This window comes from Megascapheus bottae, chromosome 21 (genome assembly GCF_031878675.1).
Source record: "Megascapheus bottae isolate mThoBot1 chromosome 21, mThoBot2.hap1, whole genome shotgun sequence".
NCBI classification, from domain to species: Eukaryota; Metazoa; Chordata; class Mammalia; order Rodentia; family Geomyidae; genus Megascapheus; species Megascapheus bottae.
In genome coordinates, this window is record NC_143529.1 from 2,578,889 (window position 1) to 2,599,417 (window position 20,529).

At 35.0% G+C, this 20,529-nt stretch overlaps 1 protein-coding gene across 3 annotated transcripts in view; it reads left to right on the forward strand.

Moving 5' to 3' along the window:
• The window catches only part of Pms1 (PMS1 homolog 1, mismatch repair system component), a 75,993-nt gene that overhangs the window by 49,445 nt on the left and 6,019 nt on the right, over window positions 1-20,529 (forward strand). For 2 of the 3 annotated variants that reach the window (XM_090354471.1, XM_090354472.1), the window contains 5 exons: window positions 735-851; window positions 5,727-5,849; window positions 6,949-7,092; window positions 7,251-8,119; window positions 17,049-17,534. In XM_090354471.1, coding sequence (XP_090210597.1) covers window positions 735-851; window positions 5,727-5,849; window positions 6,949-7,092; window positions 7,251-8,119; window positions 17,049-17,534 — 1,739 coding nt within the window. The remainder of the gene's footprint in view (window positions 1-734; window positions 852-5,726; window positions 5,850-6,948; window positions 7,093-7,250; window positions 8,120-17,048; window positions 17,535-20,529) is intronic. The other variant, XM_090354473.1, reaches the window with a different exon arrangement.

The window sequence follows — 20,529 nt, forward strand, 5'->3', positions numbered from 1 at the left end:
TTCTCCTAAGCCCGTTAGGTCCTTTACCCATTTTATTAAAAATTAGAACATGTTAAATGAATATTTGTTAAGTGAATTAATTATTTCTACACTGATAATTTCTCAAGGGCTGTTGACTATATTTGGACCTTATTAATTGAAAAAATTATAGCATTTCAAACTTAATCATGTATTTCACAGTTAAAGTCAAGTCTCTCTTGACCATGTTTCTCTTAATCTTCCTGCTACATGTATGTCCTGAAAAAAAGCAAGCTCATTATTTAGTATTTGCCATGTATAAAAGGTTAATTTAATTGTAAGTTCTCTGTAGTTATAAAGGTAATTTTAAAGTACATGCTTTTCCAAAATTTGTATGTCTGTTTGTCTATTGTCATTCTCTAGTATAGTTCTTTGTCTCTAAACATTCAATTATATATTAGTTTCAAATATACATATACATATTAGGAGGAAAAAGAGAAAGAGAATTAGTATTTAATGAAGCTATCTTTTCCAAAGATGGCTAGCAATAGCTATTTTTAGAGAAGCAAAAAATAGAAGTAAGGGAAGGTACAAGGTAAGTAGCTTAATATTCAAAGCCAGAGTTTATTCAGACTTTATATTTCATGTTTCTCTTTTAAATTATATTGAAAATATAAGATGAAGATGAATACTAAAGACAGAAACAAAACCTAACATTTTCAGTTTAGCAAATCTTAAGTTGTATTAAAACTTGTCTTTATCATTTTTGTCTATAGGCAGTTATATGGCAGAAAAGTAGAGTAGCAGACCACAAGATGGCCCTCATGTCAGTTCTGGGGACTGCTATTATGGGCAACATGGAATCCTTACAGTACCATTCTGAAGAATCTCAGGTATACAATAGTTCTGAATTACTAATGAAGTTGCTAAAATAGTTTCCTTCTAGGATATTTAAAAAAAAAAAAGAAACACGCTAACCTTTCCTAGTCTTCCTTTTCTGTTCACTCTTTGCTTTTATTAATTTTTTAAAAATAGCTTTCAGTTTAGAAATTGTCTTTATAATATGAAAGAAAAGAATTAAGCTTGCTATTCACTTATTCTGTGTCTTAATCTTGAACATATCCTCAAAATTTTTTGTATTAATCTGTTAACTGTAGGTTATACTTTTTGACAGTTAAACTGCTGGGTAATATTCCCCCTTACTTACTTGCTCTTTCTTTCTTGAATCTTGTCAGGAATACTTTTCTTGTTATCAAGGTTTTGAGACATTTATGTCACTACTATTGTAGCCCAACCTGATAACTCACAATTCTTCTTAACCTCCTGAGTGCTAGGAAAATAGGAAAGTCCACCAATCTGAGCTCTGTAGATTTGTACACTTGACTGATATTGAACAAGTCTTGTGTTTTCCTATCCATTGCCAAAAGTAGTCCTAAATTGTTTCCCTACTGTTAGTGGCTATCCACTCTTGCCCTACTTCAGTTTTACATCACATCTTTGAGTTGTGGGACCCATAATTTATATGTGTATCTTCCCATTATTTGAAGGGTCTACATTTTATCTATATCAACCCTATATGTGAAGAATCTCTTTCTTTTCTTTCTTTCTTTCTTTCCTTCCTTCCTTCCTTCCTTCCTTCCTTCCTTCCTTCCTTCTTTCTTTCTCTCTCTCTCTCCCTCTCTCTCTCTCTCTCTCTCTCTCTCTCTCTCTCTCTCTCTCTCTCCCTCCCTCCCTCCCTCCCTCCCTCCCTCCCTCCCTCCCTCCCTCCCTCCCTCTCTCTCTCTCTCTCTCTCTCTCTCTCTCTCTTTCTTTCTTTCTTTCTTTCTTTCTTTCTTTCTTTCTTTCTTTCTTTCTTTCTTTCTTTCTTTCTTTCTTTCTTTCTTTCTTTCTTTGTCAGCAGTGAGACCTGAACTCTGGGCCTGGGCACTGTCCCTGGGCTCTTCAACTTAAGTCTACTGCCCTACCCCTTGAGCCACAGCACCACTTCTCGTTTTCTGGTGGTTAATTGGAGATAAGAGTCTTACAGATTTTAGTGTCCCAGTTGACTTTTAATCTCAGTCCTCAGATCTTAGCCTCTTGAGTAGCTAGGATTACAGGCGTGAGCCACCACATCCAGCAGAATCTCTATTAAAGTGGCCTCAACTGAGTTAACTACAGTAAACAGTTTTTGCTAAGCATTTGGTCAGGATGTCTTTTGTTGCCTTGATCCAGTTCTTCATGCTCCCTCTCTCACTTATTTTTCCTAACACTTATGCCATGCTCTTAGCCCTGTGTTATCTTCGTTCTTCTCTTCTCTCCCTCTCTTTTTTTTTTTTCTTTGCTTTTCTCTTACTCTGTTTTATTTTTCTGGTGGTGGTGGTACTGTGGTTTGAACAAAAGGTTTCACATTTGCTAGGCAGACAACCTACCTGTTGAATTGTGGCTCAAGCCCTTATTGGTCTGATTATTTTTGAGGTAGGGCTTACTTTTTCACCTTGTCTGACCTGGACTTTGATCCTCCTATTTATGCTTCCCATTTAAGTAGGATTTGAGAGTGTATCATAAAAAGCTAACTTTACTTAATTGAGAGGATTATCTCAGTCTTTTCCCTGGGCTGCTTCTAACTTCAGTCCCCCAACTTTCACCTCTCATGTAGCTAAAATGACAAGGGCATGACACTGTGCTTAACTCTTTGTTAAGGTGGGGGTCTCTGAAACTATCTCCCTTGAATAGCCTTGAATCACAGTCCTCCTGAACTCTCTGTAGCTAATACTACAGGTATGAGCTGAGGCCTAGCTTCCTTCTTGACATTTGTATTCTTCTTAATATTTTTGTTTGCATTTACTTTATGCTGATTTTTGTGTGAATTCCTTTAAAGTACTTCTTGATGTTTGTTTCCCAAATTATGTGTGTAATGGAAATTCAGAATTTATTGTCACAGTCTCTTGTACACCCACACACTAGTTTCAAAGCTTTTACCATTCAGTCATTCCCATTTTCCTGAAAGAACATCCTATTTTATATGCTTTGATACTTTTTGGCAAAATATTTTGATGAGGGGGTTATGATTGTTTTTTGTTTTGTTTTGTTTTTTGGCACATCCTGACTGCCCTCTCTAGTCCCAAATCAAAACCCGCCAAAATTTTACTGACTCCTTTTTCTGGCCAGCTTGACTCACCCTTGTTCTTAGTTTTAGAATTGTCTCTGTTCTTTCCTGTTACTCTGGCAGGCAACTCCAGACAGTGGTCATAGTATTTTTAAGTTGTTGCTATCTGAGCTTCCTATTTCAAATGGAAAGACTGATTTCAAACCACTTCCTTGTATTGAATGCATTTTAAAATTTATACCAGAATTTAATTGACAACACATTTTTCTGTTACCTTTAGCCATTACTTCCTTTTATATATTTTACATACTTAGCATCTTTTTTTATTTCTATATGGTTATGTCAATTGAAATTATTTTGTACATTGATTTTATACTATTGTATAGTTTTTAGGTATGAGAATTTACACATGAACTTGTTTCACTATCTTGAGAGTATTTAAATTATTACTTTAGAAATGTAATTTCTAAGTTATTACCTATAAAATGGCAACTGTTTATAGAAATAAGAGAGAGATTAGCATTAGGAGACTAGCCAGGGCTTATTCAGTACAATGACGATAGAAAAGAAATGTATTTGATAAACTGTAAATCTCAGGAATTTATGATAAAGAATACAGATTTGTTCATTGAATAACAGAGTAGAAGTGTGATGAAATACTTTCTAAAGTTTTGATCTGGATGAGATTTTATTTATTTTTTTTTATACTACGACTGGGGTGTAAATTCAGTGCCAGGATGTTTTCCCTTAGCTTTTTTACTTAAGGCTAATGTTATACAACTTGAGCCACACCTCCACGAGATAAGAGTCTCAAAACTGGGATCCTCAGGATTTCAGCCTCCTGAGTAGCTAGAATTTTGGGAGTGAGCCAATGGCATCTAGCAGTATGATTATTTTAGTGACAGTTTAAGAATCCTAATAAGCATTCGGGGCGGGGGGACAAAAAAGAAGATGACACTGATGTCTTAGCAACACTTCTGGGTATTTGAAGCCATGAATGTATGCAAATGAAATTATTCAGAGAAATTTGTTGCTCATCATGTGACTTGAATTCAGGACCTGAGTGCTGTCCCTGAGCTTTTGTGCTCAAGGTTAGCACACTACTACTTTAAGACACAGCTCTACTCTGGTTTTTAGGTGGTCAGAGATAAGAGTGTCAAGACCTTCTTGCTGGGACTGGCTTTGAAACCATGACCCTCAGATTTCAGCCTTCTGAGTAGCTGGGATTACAGGCCTGAACTACCAGTGTTCCACTTACTCAGAGAAATTTAATGAGAAAACAAGAAAGAAGGGCCTGAGGATAGAATTCAGGGAGACCATCATCCATTTTAGAGGATAAGGAAAAGGAGAAAAACCAGCAAAACAAACTGAGAAAGAAATAAAAGGCATGAAAGCAGAAAAAACCAAAAGACAAACTTTCAGCTCTCTACTATACATTCCCCCTTTCTTTATTTCGTTTTCTTTGTATCTTCCTCCTTCCCTCTCTCCCTGTCTCTTTTTCTATATTTTTTAACCCACCCATCATAAGTCTTTCAGAATCTAAACAGGTCTTCCCTGATGACCAGCAGGTGCACTAAGAAAAGTTTCATGTTACCTGGTAAATTATACAGCCAGTTATAAATGCTGTGAAGTTTTACAGTTAATTAAGTGGTATCATTTTATAATGGATTATCCAGGTTTATTAATTTATTTTTTCAAATTAGTACAATTTGGCACTGTGACAGTAATGCACTTAGTGTTCTAAATTTAGTACTGCATCTCTTTAAACACTTACTTTCCAGGGCAGTGTAAGCCTTAGACATAGGTGACAGCCTACCAGCTATGTTGATAAGGAGCCTCATGGTTTCTGTTTAATTAAAAAGAACACTTCCACTGGCATCAGAATTTAGCTTTCTTTATATTAAGCTACATTTTTACTATTAATGTTTCTTAATGGATAAACAACACATCTATTTCCATTTTTTTACATATAATATTATAGACCTGAATTTAGAAAACTTGATCAAAATCACATAGCTTATAGTGGAGTCTAGCTCCCAACCTGTTTGTAGCAATGCCCTGTATTGTTTTTAGCTGGTAAAAATAAGAACACATTTCCTACCTTCAATCCCTAAAGCTCCCCTCTGTTTCTTTCTTTTCTTTTCTTTCTTTCTTCTTTTTTTCCTAGTAGCCTTGATTTTCTTCTTATTTGTCATTTGTAGATACAGAGGGATAGCATGTAAATAACAGATGAAGTTCCTTTGGAAAGGTTTTCTAAACAAAGTGAAGATCAAACTCAGAAATGAAATTCAGTAGATTGACTTTGTAGCATACTCATAAAAAGAAAACATAGTGTAGAGAAAAGTCACAATGTAAAGAAGTTTTCTTTTTTCTTTTTTTTTTTAAGTGAGAGTAAGCTGAGAATGTAGGCGGATTAATATTTGAAATTAAGACCATTCGTAAAGGATTTTTAAATGTTCATTTTTCCTTGGAATTATAAAAAGAGAAGCAAAGAGTACCAATTTAGTATGCCTCGGCATTTTATTCAAGGTTAATTCATGGATTATCAGAAAGCATATGCGTCTTAAGCCTTAGGTGGGAAATCTCATTCATGGCTTTTTATATCTTTTAGTGTATTGCATATAGCCTGATCTTTGGAACTATATTGTCAACACTGAGTATTCTGTACCTATTATAATTACAGGTTTATCTTAGTGGATTCTTTCCAAAGCATGATGCCGACCACAGTTCCACAAGTCTTTCAACCCCAGAGAGAAGTTTCATTTTTATAAATAGTCGACCAGTACATCAAAAAGACATATTAAAGGTAATTACTTTTTTCCCATATATTTTTATTGTAATTAATAGAAGGGTTACATTATATTCACCAGATGAGAAGGTGCATTACTTCACATACATTGATACCCTTTCTCATATCTTGGTCCCCCTTTCCCTCCTCCCACCCCTGCCCCTCATCTTGTTTTCCCTCCTTTCCTATCTTATTTCAAATAACCAAATAAGCATATATACAAGTAGATAACAAAGTGAAATACTGTAACAATATGAGATAACCAAGGGACAGCAAAAGAGATGAGAGATAACATAGTACATTAAGGACAACAATCACTCATTATATGGCTTTTTTTCCATATCCTGGAGGTCCTTTCATTTACCATCATACTATATGGCCTTATGTATCTAGGTTTTGCTCTATTGTAAATCTCTGCTAGGAGAGCCCAAGCTTTCTACTGATTATGACAAATGAGGGAAACCATTGAGCCTATGTTCCTTTGAGTCTGGCTTACTTCATTTAATATGATTTTTTCTAAGTCTTTCCATTTCCTTACAAGTGGGGCGATGTTGTTCTTTCTGTCAGCAGCATAGAATTCCATTGTGTATAAATACCACACTAAAGGTAATTATTTTTAATAAAAAAGTATGTTTCTTGGATCAGAAATTTTAAAACATCTCTGTCATTTGTCAGATTGTTACAAAGAACCAATTAAGAATTAGGTCTAAAATAGGAAAAGATGATGAACAGATACAGCATCAAGGGAATTAATTACAAATGATATTTATTCACTACAACCCAGTGATGCATTGTTATCCATACTTATAGAGTGTTAAATGAATTTCTCTAGGAATCTGACCATAAAGTAGCAGAGTTTTTTATTTGAACCCTAGTGACACTATGGTTTCTAACCACAGGGTGAGTTGCACTGGATGTATGTACTTATTGTGATTCACGTAGTTTTGGGGCTTACAAATGAATGTTACTACTACTTAGATATTACTTTTCTGAATACACAGTTGCATGTATTTGGTTTTTCAATAAAAGTGACTCCATTTGGTGGTATTTTAAAGTTTTTAATACTGTATTTGTTTGCATGATGTTTTTGTCTTTTATTCATTACATGTATTTCCAGTTAGTCCGACGTTATTACAGTCTGAAATGCCTAAAGGAATCTACTCGTTTGTATCCAATTTTCTTTTTGAAAATAGATGTTCCTACAGCTGATGTGGATGTGAACTTAACACCAGATAAAAGTCAAGTATTATTACAGAATAAGGTAATACTTTTCAGATAATTATTGTATGAATTTATACTGTTTGTATACTTAAGTATTCTTAATTATTTTGTGTAAAAGAGATTTAATATTCACATTTTTTAAATCTTTTGTGTTCTTTCATAATATTCACTTATTTTTTTGTTAATTTCTATTTTTAGGAATCTGTTTTAATTGCTCTTGAAAATCTGATGATGACTTTTTACGGACCAGTATCTAGTACAGATTCTCAGGAAAATAGTAAAGCAGATGTTTCCTCAGCTGAAACAGTAGAAGCAGTTGTACATTTTAATAAAATAGAAGCATCTGGGAATAATTGTGCAAATGGTGATGTTTCAGCTATATCTTCCAAAAAAGCTGTACATAATGATGAATCTCATAAAAGCACTGATCATTGTTTAAGTCACCAAATAATTACTAGTGATCATTGTGATGAACATTTTACTAGTGAAAATTTTACCATCAGTAGAGACACTGGAAATACAGTTGAAAAAAAATTAAAGAATAATATGTCGTGGGAGGATACCCAAAGTGAATGTAGTGAAGTTTGTTTTGAAGGTTCTGTGAAGCATATACAATTAGAAAATAGCAGTAATCGCCATATGGATGATAGTGAGACACACACAGAAGTATCATCTCCTAAGAAGTCTTTAGACATATGTGCAGATGATTGGAGCAAGGGAAATTTACTTAATTCAGATGGAGAGAATATTGACCCTGTGAAAATTTTAGTGCCTCAAAACAGTTTAACTTGCAAAGTAAATAATAATGATCAAGGCCTTGAACAAAAGAATCTCAGTGATAGTTCCTGTAGTAAAAAATCAAATGTAATAGATAACAAGTCAGGGCAGCTTACAGCTTATGACTTAATTAGCAATCGAGTGATCAAAAAACCTATGTCAGCAAGTGCCATTTTTATTCAAGAGCATCGTGCTCAGTTTCTCACAGAAAATCCTAAGACCAGTTTGGAGGATGCAACAGTACAAATTGAAGAACTGTGGAAGACATTGACTAAAGAGGAAAAATGGAAGTAAGTTTCCAGAGCTTGCATGTGACCCAAATTCTGCTGTTTCCATTCTATATGACTCACTGGTTAAAAACAAGGTTTTTACTTATGTTTAAGGAAAGGCAGAATGGAAAAATTCCTCTTGGCTTCAGTAGAGTCTCTTTTGATGTCACTTTTTTCTCAGATGTTTTTATTTGGTGAATATGGGGTGCTTTTTTGTTTTGTTTTGGAAAGGCTTGGTCTGTTTCATGTGCTTATTTGGTGCAAGCTTTCACTGATTTTAAGATTTTGTTTTAGAACAGTTTGACACAATGGTGTTCTTAATAACTTGACTATCCCATTTTACAAATTGCTTGCCAGACTATGTAACACAGTACAAAGAATTGTGCCATCGATTCAGGATCAGTTTAGTGGTATTAATATTGCCACAACTTTGTAGTAATTTACAAATTTTAGTGGTGTTGAACTCCCTTCTCATTGGCCAATATATCATAATCAGCCTTGCTTCCTGCGTGTCTCTCCCTATCTTCTATCCTTTTTTTCTTATTATCTGAAGCAAGTTTTCGTCATCTTATCACCTATTCCATGTATTTATTATGGTATTTAAAATATGAAAGCATTCATACTTTAATCATCACCATAAAATAATTGTTACAGCATTTTTATGGACATGGATTTTTATTTATTTATTTATTTATTTTTGTGAGTCTTATGCTTAGGCTCAGGGACTGAGTACTGTCCTTGGGTTTTCTCAAAGCTAGAGCTCTACCACTTGAGCCACAGCACCACTTCTGGCTTTTTTCTGTGTATGTGGTATTGAGAAATTGAACCCAGGTCTTTGAGCATGCTAGGCAAGCACTCTACCACTAGACCAAACTCCCAGCCACGCATGGAATTTTTGATACATTAAATATTCAATGCTTTGAGTTTCAAATTTTACAAATATCAGATCTTTAGAAGTTTATTTTGAATTCATCATGCAGATAACTAATATTTTCTTTAATTTTATCAAAGTAACAATTATCAAGTCTAAAGATAAATGGAGTTTATTAAAAAAGACAATAGATTTAACTTTTAGGTACAGTAAATCCATTTTCTGAGAAAGAGCATGAGTTTCTAGTTATCCCACAAGAGAAAGCCAACGTAGATGTTTCCAGTTCTTACAGAAGTAGGCAGTTATTCTGTGAGAAGAAATTTGTCTGTGAGAATGACAATTTTCACTTGATCTGAGTCAAAACATTTTAATTTGGATTGTAGAGGTAAAAAAAAACAAGAAACATAGGGCCATGGACCATGATCAACTGAGTCCCAAAACATGATTAGTAAGAAGGTTGAGAAAAAAGTGATATACTCAGGAGTCACAGTAAGTCCACTTTCATTCTTTATCTTGAAATTCTTCCCTTGATCATCAATTCTGCAAGGAATATCGAAGAATATAAAAGTGAACTATTTCCCTTTAGGTTTTCAGTCCCTCTCTCCTTTTCTTTCCTGTTTGCCTTTTCCTCAATCTCTTATATTTTTCTTTCCCTCCTTTTCATTCCATCCCTTCATTTAGGAAACATTTACTGAAGGATCTGTATATATAGAACCTATTATTCTAGCCACTCACTTCAGTTATAAATAAAACATACTTTCCTTATTCATAAATGGGACATTCTGGTAAAGAAGAGTCAGCTAAACATGGAATAATCGTAAAATATGATGAGTTCTTAAAATATAAATTTTATCCTTGCTATTAAGTGTTGTACTGAGGGGTTGCCATTTCACTATTCAGGTAATATATGCATATCTCTGTTAAACAGTGTTACCTCCTCCTTGACTTTTCCCCAGTTTTCCCTTTCATCCATGTCCACAAGTTACACAGTTCATTTTCCATGTAAGTGTATATTGAATACCATGATTGCATGTCTTCACTTTTCCCTCCTCTCTTTCTGTACCTCTTTGGCCCACTAAAAAGCAGAAAAAGGAAAAAAGCACACCAACATTGAGTGTCAAGATAAAATCAAATAAGTAATGGAAACATATTAGTTTGGCTTAATCTTGTATATGGGATAGTAAGTTGCCTCCCTGGATAGAAACTCACCAGAAAGATTTTAGGGAAATAGGATGTTGTTGAGAAACAGAAAAATCTCTCTTCCAGGAAGAATATAAGGGAGTATGGGAAAGAAAATGGAGCCATTTTTTAAGTTCTTTCCTGGGTTTGTTTTGCTTTTTTTGCTTTCCTCTCCTTTCCTTTAGTGGATTGGAAACCATGTTTCTCCATATGACCTGCTTTGGGGGAGGGGAGTGTCCTCTGTCAGTTTGTGTTCATTTGAGCTTCCATTTTCAGTAGCTATGAAATATATTACTACTTAAAAATAACCAAGGGTAATTCTTCAGTGGGAATGTAACTAAAAATGTTAAATCAACTTTATAATTAAATGTAATCTTTAATCTCAAAAAACATTTGAATTAACTGCTGGTCAAATTTTCCATTCAAGTTTTTAGATCTCTTAACATAAAATACAAAGGTGGCAGATGTTTTTACTTAACATTTACCTAATATTCCTTTGGATATAACTTTTTACATTTCCCAAGGAACTAATTAAGTTTGACTTCTTAAAAAAAATCAAAAGATTAATACCATATGTGAAAATTTGCACATTATAATTAATTACAAATGGTGACCTTTATCTCGAACTCATTTTTCACCACACAGGAAAAATCTTGACTTTTGAATGTCAAGAGCTAAAAATACTTATTTGTAATACCTGTTGAAAGTACCCCTGAAAATCATGTGTTTTACATGGCTAATCCAGAACTTCATATGTTAAGTATGGATGGTAGAAAATAAATATATAAATGTGTCATGGCAATTAACCAAAATATTTTTATTATTTAAATTACAGTGAAACCAAGTATTTGAGAGGGGCAAGTAGTAATGGATTTCCGTCTGAGACTTTAACTTAAGTCTTTGTGCTTGATGTGCAAGCAGACATCAACCATTTAAGCCACAATCTTCTAGCATCTGGATGGATCGTTTGGTTTTGGTTTAGGACTTTTTGAGTAGGAGCTCAGTTTTTCCTAGGTTGACTTGGACTTTAATCCTCTGCCAATATTTCTCACATTGGCAGGATTACGGGCATGCTCCATCATGCCCAGCTTGTTGGATCAGATGTTGATATGTTTAGGCTGGCTTTGAACCACAATCTTCCTAATCTCTGCCTCTTAGGTAACTAAAATTAAGTGGGTATGATCATGCCTTTCCTACAGGGTCTTTATTACTTTTTCACCTTCTTAATCAGATATTTCTTTATTTAGAAAACATGCACCGAGTACAAACTACATGCTATATTATGGTTCTCTCAGTCTCACTTTCAATGTTTATTACAGTTCTCTCAATAATATTGTTTAAAATTTGAAACTATCTCCATGAATTATGAACTAAGAAAATAGGGTAATAGTCTTTTGACCTATATCTTGACATTTTTCATAAATATCTCAACAACTAGCCATTTCCTAAGCAAACATTTCAAGTTTTTGTAGCCAGTATGATAATTCTGATGCCAATGGCATCACTTTTATTTCCTTGATATATCCAATGTTGTGTGTATATTACTTACAATAAAATCCAGTTGATTTTTTAAGAGTAAAAGATGCTATCTCTAGAATTGTTTTCAAACTACTATACTTAGCTGAATTCAGCAATAGTTCCAATTCTGCTTTTTAAACATAGCCACCTAACCTCAACCTACCCAGGTATCTCAGTTTTTCACAAAAAGTGTGACATATCTTCCATTTTAGCTTTTTGGCTCTTGAAGTTTTATTTTGCTCTTTTTGTTACTGAAAAGAAAGAAAAGAACTAGTAACATTTTACCTAGTGAATTTTGGAACACCCCTTTGAAATGGAATCAAATTAGATGGTTTAATTATGTTCAACTTATTAGAGTTTATTTTTTCATAAATGACTAAAATGAAAATTATAATGGAAAAGTTAATATTTAGCTCTTAAAGCATTGTAACATTTTCTTTTGTGTGCTATTTTAGTGGCTTTAAATTTTTATCAGAACATACTAACAGTATTCATGTATGTAAATTTTTCTTTGTTAGTGGAATTTATGTATTCCATATTAATATTATTTATTTTTTCTTTTTGAATGCCTGCTTCCCCACATAAATATATACACTTATATGGGGGAAAAAAAGCATCTCTAATAAAGCATAGAAAATCATCACTCCATAAAATCCTTTCCTGATACATCTCAGCTAGGTTCCACAGATAATCACAGTTTTGTTGTTGTTGTGGCGGCCTTGGGGCTTGATCTCATGGCCCTGAAATTGTCCATGAACTTTTTTGCTCAAGGATATCACTTTACCACCTGAACCACAGCTCCACTTGTGTTTTTTTGGTGGTTAACTAGAGTTAAGAGTTTTGCAGATTTTCCTGTTCAAGCAGCTTTGAACTATGATCTTCCTATCTCAGCTTCTTCATGCAGCTGGAATTACTGCTTTAAGCCACCAGCACTCAGTTTACAATTATATTTCTGTTTTCTGTTATACTACGTAATTTTACCAGTGTTTAAAATTCATATATAATTATATATTTGGCTTCTACCCCTCAACAAAGTATTTTGATCCATCATTTTTTAATTAGGGAGGAATATTCAGTTTTGTAAGCATTCCAGATTTTTTTCACTCACTTTTCAATTCATGGGTCTTTGGATTTTCAGTTTGTGACTACTGTTAATAAAATTGTATTGTTTACAAACCAAATATTTAGGGCTTTTAAACAAAATTTTTGGATTTCCAATTTAACATCAACATATACAATGTCTAACTTTGATTTAATTCTTTATGAATGTTTGATTTTTACTGGATGTTCCATGTGCACTTCAGTTGAGCCAATTGCAATGGTTCAAGCCTATGATCCTAGCCACTTGAGGCAGAGGTTGACAAACCTTGTATTTGAAGCCATCCCAGGCAAAAAAACATTCACAACACTATCTCAACCAATAGCTGGTATGATGTCTCATACCTGCTTTCCAGCTATGAAAAAGCACAATGATGGGTACAACAGGACAGGCCTGTTCTCCCCAGGGATATAAACAAACACAGGAGGGCCATAGCCTAGCTAGCTGGGCAAAAAGCAGTGTTAAAAAAAGAGTCTAGAGTGTGGCTTATTGATTGAGCACCTGGCTAGCAAGCATTTTAATCTCCCATCCTGGGGGTTTGAGGGGGGCGTTGTCCGTAATTGCTACACAGCAGTATTCTAAAAAGCATTTAAGTAAGTTGAAATGTTGGTAAAATCTATAATTTCAGTGATAGCTTTTGGGGATCTAGTTCAGTCACTGAGTGACTGTATTGCCGAACTCTGATTCTGGAATTTTCTACCTTTAAAAGTTTTGTTTTATTTTTGTTGTTTAGCTTGGCAGGGACAGGGCAGGGAGCAGTCGTGGGCTTGGATTCAGGACCTGGGCACTGTTTTTGAGCTTTCTCAAGCCTAGTGCTCTATACCACTTTAGCCATAGCACCACTTCTGACTTTTTCTTCGTAGTACCGAGTAATCGAACCCAGGGTTTCATGCATGCTAGACGAGAACTCCACCACCAGGCCACACTCCTGACCCACAGATCTTAGAAGTCTTTATTCAGTATAATTTGGAGCTGTGTTGTTGGGTACATACACACTTGTGATTTTTATACCTCTTTAGTAATCCCTTTTGTCATCATACCTCCTTAATAGTAAACATATGTTTCTGTGGTTTTTTCTTTCCCTTTTGTTTGTGGGGCTTATCTTCACAGAGACTTGTGCTTGCTAGGTAGGTGTGCTACCTCATCAGCCATGCCCCAAGTCCTTGGCTGTAGCTGTTTTTCAGGTACAGGGTTATGTTTTTGCTTAGAGTGGGACTCTGACTGCAGTCAGATAAAGTGCACCACACATGTCCCAGAAAGGAAAAGTTTAATGTCAGGAAAGACTGACTGGCTGCTTCCATCTGAATGGAAAATAGGGGCTGCCATGAAGCTGGGGAGGATAATTACAGCAAGTAAACCTGAAAGAATGAGGAAGTTGAAGACTGCATTGTGAGCAGGCCAGGTGGTCAGGCCAGGTCAGGGCGACCTGACTTACAGGTCTTGTGCTGGCTGAACTTAAGCAGCTGGAATGTCAGCTGCTTTAGGATGACTTCACCACACCTTCTACCTTAGACTCCCACGTGGGTGAGTTCAAAGGACATAGGCCACCATTCTTGGCTTATTGATTGAAATGAAGTCTCAGTTTTTAAGACGGAGTTTTCCTAATTTTTTGCCCACATTGGTCTGAGACCTTTATTCTCCCATCCCTACCTCCCTAGTACCTGAGATTATAGGTAGGAGCTACCAAGCCTGGCCTCTATGATTTTTATTTATTCTTTTACACTTCTTTCCTATAAAAGTGTAACTCATGTAGACACAAAAATTGATGTTAATTAAATGTTTTAATTGGAGTATTTATGGAACCCTAATAATTGATATCATTGATATAAGTGTGGCACTTTCCTGTTCTGTTTATTCCATCGGTTTTGTTCCATTCCTTTTTTAAGGAAAGGTGAGTTCAATGGATGTTTTAGCCTCTAATTTTAATTCCTCTATTAATTTTGTATTATTTTTGCTTCACAACATTATACATTTATCACAGTCTATTTAGTGTTAGTAATATGCCATGGCACATAAAATGTAAAAACCTAGTAAGCAGATTTTCACTTATGTTTGATAGCCAGCCTGCCTGCCTTCCTTCCCTTCCTTCTTCCCTCCCCCCTCTTTCCCACCCTTTCTCCCTTCCTTTCTTTTCTTCCTTTCCTTCCCCCTTTCCACTCCCTCCCTCCCTCTGTTTCCCTCCCTCCCTCCCTGTCTCCCTCCCTGCCTGCCTGCCTTCCTGCCTTCCTTTCTTTTCTCTGTCTGCCCTTTCTTTCTCTCCATCTTTTTTTCTCCCTCTGTTTCTCTCTCAGTTCTTTCTCTTTTCTTTCCTGATCCTTAGGGCCTGAACTCTGGGCCTAGTCGCTTTCTCTGAGCTTCTTTGGCTCAAGGCTAACACTCTACCACTTGATACCACTTGAACCATAACACCACTTCCAGCTTTTTTCTGTTCCTGCCCAGGCTATTTTCAAACCCTGATCCTTAGTTCTTAACCTTCTGAGTATAGGATTACAGGTAGAATCCACTAGTCCCTGGCTTGATAATGCTGACAAAAATAACGAATAAAAATAAATACAACAAAATAACTTTTGTCTGAAAAGATCTACTCTTTTTTTGGGGGGGGGGGGAGTTGTAGGACTTGAACTTGGCCTGGTGCTGTCCCTGAGCTCTTCAGCTCAAGGCTACCACCCTACCCCTTGAGCCACAGTCCCATTTTTCCTTTTCTAGAGATTAAATGTAGATAAGAATCTCACAGACTTTAGTGCCTGGGCTGGCTTTGGACTGTGGTCTTCAGATCTCAGCTCCCTGAGTAGCTAGGATTTTAGGCATGAGACACCACCCCTGGCTAATCCAATCTTTTTAAAAAGTATTTTACTGTATATGTTGAATTCTGGATTTTTTGACCACATAAAATACTTCACTGTCATGTGGCTCTGAATTGCTTCTAATGATACTCATTAGCTTTTCTTCTCCCTTCATCCCATGTTTTTATTTCAGTATTTTCATTTTGAGGTATTTTGTTGGTATTATTGCTTCTAAAGCTACCCTATGAACACATTTCAGATACTGTATTTTTTAGTACTAGAATTTCCATTTATCTTTTTTTGAATACTCCTTTGTTAAGATTTCCCTTTTTCCAACTCTTCCATTAGGATCATCTTAAGCCCTTAAATACTTTAAAGACATTGAGTGCTGCTAACTACATTTTCTGTATTATTGCTTGAGTGGTAACTTTTACTTGTATTATGAACATTGTGTGCAATATGCTTAAAACTCAAGATTGTATGTTTTTCTTCTGAAGTATCAACTTTTGTTCTTCCATATATTTAAATTATAGGTTCCCTTAAGTTGTGGGCTTTGTTTTACATTTTATTGTAAAGATTTTGCTTTGAATCTTAAGGCATCTTTCTTAGTCCTGAGAAGATTGTAAAGATTTTGCTTTGAATCTTAAGGCATCTTTCTTAGTCTTAGAACAGGATTTTAACTAAAATGTGGTACTAATTCTGTTTTAATGATAGCCCAAAACATTTATGAACCCATAACACAATGTTTAACTCAAACTCTAAACTCTATTTTCCCTGTTAAGGGCAGCAGTTGAAATCTCTGTTTCACTCATTTATTTTGTAAAAGTTGGTTTCCTCTAGGCTCCCACACAAGGGATTCTCTGGGATTTTCTCTCAATTTCAAGTTGTTCTAGAAGAAAGTAGCTGTATGTTCTGATGACTTAATCTAATACTTGGCAACTTTTCTACTTAGTTCTTGGCATTCCTTTCCTTCTTAGTACTAGGGCTCCCCTCTGACTACAAGATGGATAAACATACAAATATAAATCTATTTCTCTTTGGTTTTAACTGTTCTTCTTTACCAATTGTAAATAGTTTGCTTTTATATTTTGTTTATATTTTATTGTAATTGAATACCGAAGGTATGGTAGCCCAGTGGGCATTTTGTTGTTGTTATTTGATCGTGATTGTTCTTTATTTTTTACAAAATGTTCTTTAGATTTTTTTTTTTGAGTTTGTGTGCCAGTGCTAGGGCTTGAATTGTGTTTTGGCACTGTCCCTTAGATTTCAGACAAGGTTAGCACTCTACCATTTGATCTACAGCGCCAGTCTCAGCTTATTGGTGATTAATTGGGGAAAAGAATCTCAGGACTTTTCCTGTCTGGGCTGACTTTGAACTGCAGTTCTCAGATCTCAGCCTCCTGAGTAGCTAGGATTGCAGGGATCAGCCACTGATGTCCAGCTGATAAATGTATATTTCACTGACATTATCATTTCTTTTTCCCCCCCCTTTATTTTTAGATATGAAGAAAAGGCTTCTAAAGATTTGGAACGATACAATACTCAAATGAAGAAAGCCATTGAACAGGAGTCACAAATGTCATTAAAAGATAACAGAAAAAAGATAAAATCCACAAGCACATGGAGTTTGGCACAAAAACACAAGTTAAAAACTTCATTATCTAATCAGCCAAAACTTGATGAGCTCTTTCAGTACCAAAATGAAAAGAAACAGACTAAAAATATTAAAATGATAGAGATTCCTTTTTCTATAGAAAACTTAAAAATAAAATTTGAAAAACAAAAGGAGTTTCACTTAGAAGAGAAGGATGAACTTTGCTTAATCCACAATCTTAGGTTTCCTGATGCATGTCTAGTTGCATCCAAAACAGAGATAATGTTACTGAATCCATACAGAGTAGAGGAAGCCCTGCTATTTAAAAGACTTCTTGAGAATCATAAACTTCCTGCAGTGCCACTGGACCAACCAATTATACTAACAGAAAGGTATGATGAAATAATGTAATTTTCCAGCTCTAAGATTTGTGCATACTAGATTAGAAGTTGGAGGTAAAAGTTAATCTTTTTTTTTTTCAAAACAAATGATATTTAAAGAACTCTTTCTAAACTTTTTGCTAGATTCTTTTTTTAAAATAAATTTTAAGTAGTTATACAAAGGGACTTAAATCCCAGAGGTCAGTTTATGAAGGTATATTGATTGATAACTGGGATTAATTACTTATAAAGAATTTTAGACTACTCTTGCTAGTACACAAAAGTACTATCTAGTATCGTAAGTTCGGCAGTATACTTCTACATTCAATATATATCAAACTTGTGCCTCCTTACATTAGTGACTTCTCTAGAGTGATTTTGAGGTTAGTTTACAATCGTTTTATCACATTTTCTTCATCTGTTCCCCTCCATATTTTTTTCACTAATATCTTTGACAACAATTCTTATTTTTATATCTTTCAGTATATTTCTGACCTGATAGTACTTTTTTGTAGTCTCAAATACAAGGACACATGAATTTTTTACACTTCTCTATTTTTTTGAATAGTATTTGTAAATTTATCAAATTACACCTTGAAGATTTTTTTCTATTAAATCTGTTACTCAAAAAGAAATACATTGAAAGTTATTATTTTAGACCCTTACTGTCCTAAAAATAAATCTTCCTTTTAGTTGAGCATGCACATAATATGCATAATTTAAAATTGTTTTCTCCTCCTGAAATGTGGCATCCCTTTTCACAGTTACTGCTTCAGGTTTTTCAAAATTGAGTCTTTTTTGATTATCCCATCATTCTGGCAGAATAAATGTATTTCATTTTCTCACTAGAGCTCTAATGCTAGTTGTGTAGCTAGCTTCTTAGAATAATTTAAATATCAGTAAAATACAAAGTAAATGCTTAGAAATACAATAGTAACATGGTTAGGGCCTGAGCAATCTCCTTGGGCTTTCTCAAGACTAGAGCTCTACTGCTTGAGCCACAGCACCACTAACAAACCCTGGTCTTCATACATGCTAGGCAAGCAATCTACCACTAGGCCATACTCTTGGCCCCATTTATTTTTGATGTGATTATTTTAGTATATTGGGCTTAAATCTTCATCTTATTTTTTCCAATATTGTGCTTAATTTTTCTTTTTTTTTCTTTTTTTATTGTAGTGTCTAGTTATATTCGCCAGATAGTAGGTACATTACTTCTCACACATTGATACCCCTTCTCATGTCCCATTTTCTTTCCCCTGCCCCTCCCAATCATCCGTTTTCCTTTTCCTATTTCAAATAATCAAATAAAGGTATATACAATACAGCAGGTAACAAAGTCAGATAAAATAATAGTATGAGGTTAACCAAAGGGCAACAAAAAAGAAGAGAAATAACATAGTTCATTAAGAAAAACAACAATCACACAATATAAAGCTCTTGCTTCCATATCCTGGAGATCCTTTCATTTGGCCTCATCCTGTATGACTTTATGTATCTAGTTTTTGAGCTATTGTAATCCTCTGCTAGGAGAGTCCTTAGATGTGTATTAATTATTACAAATGAGGAAAACCATTGAGCCTATGTTCCTTTGGATCTGGCTTACTTCACTTAGTATGATTTTTTCCGATCTTTCATTTCCTTAAAAATGGGGCAATGTCATTCTTTCTGATGGCAGCATAGAATTCCATTGTGTATAAGTACCACATCTTGTTGATCCAATCATCTACTGAGGGGCATCTGGTTTGGTTCCATTATCTTCGCTGTTGTAAATAGTGCTGCAGTGAACATCTTGGTGCTAGTGGCTTTAGTATGTCCTTGTTTCTGGACATTTGAATAAATGCCAAGCAATGGAATTGCTGGGTCATAGTGGAGCTCTATGTTTAGTCTTTTGAGGAATCACCATACTGCTTTCCATAGTCTATTATTTTTTCCAAACTCTGAGCCCCTATATGATACTTTTCAATGACCTTTTTTTGTCCTCAGCAACTTCATGAGTCAGTCAGATTCTATTATCCTCATTTCATAGATGAAGAAACTGAAACACAGGCTGTTAAATAATGCTATCATTACCACCAGCTCTTGGATTGATTTTAAAAATGTGGACAAATGAGGCATAGTCCATCTGATACAGTTAAATATCTCCTCTTTGTGACAGTTTGTATGTGACTCCTCACATTCAGAGGCATCTGAAGTTATTCAGAACTGATCAGCAAAGACATGATTTCATTATTTATTTATTTATTTCCAGTTCTTGGGCTTGAACTCAGGGCCTGGGCATTGTCCCTGAACAATTTTTGCTCAAGGCTAGCATTCTGACACTTGAGCCACAGCACTACTTCCAACTTTTTTTGTGTATGTGGTACTGTGAAATAGAACCAAGCATTTTGTGCATGCTAGGTGAGCACTACCACTAGGCTACTCTCCTGACCCCAGCATCTTTTTTAAAAATGGGGTTTACCAATCATCCAGAAACAAAGACATACTAAATCCACCAGCACAACAATGTTCATTGCAGCACTATTTACCATAGCAAAGATATAGAACCAACCTAGATGTCCCTCAGTTGATGAGTGGATCAACAAGATGTGGTATTTGTACACAATGGAATTCTATGCTGCTGTCAGAAAGAATGACATTGCCCCATTTGTTAGGAAATGGAAAGACTTGGAAAACATTTTAAGTGAAGTAAGCCAGACTCAAAGGAACTTAGGCTCAGTGGTTTCCCTCATTTGTCATAATCAGTAGAAACCTTGGGCTCTCCTAGCAGAGATTTGCAATAGAGCAAAACCTTGATACAAAAGGCCATATAGTAGGATGCTAAATGAAAGGATCTCTAGGATATAGAAACATAAGCCATATAATGAATGATTGTTGTTCTTAAGGTACTATGTTATCTCTCATCTCTTTTGCTGTCCCTTGGTTATCTCGTATTTTCACAGAATCTTACTTTGTTACCTGATATATCAGGTATATTTGTATTTGGTTATTTGAAATTGGATAGGGA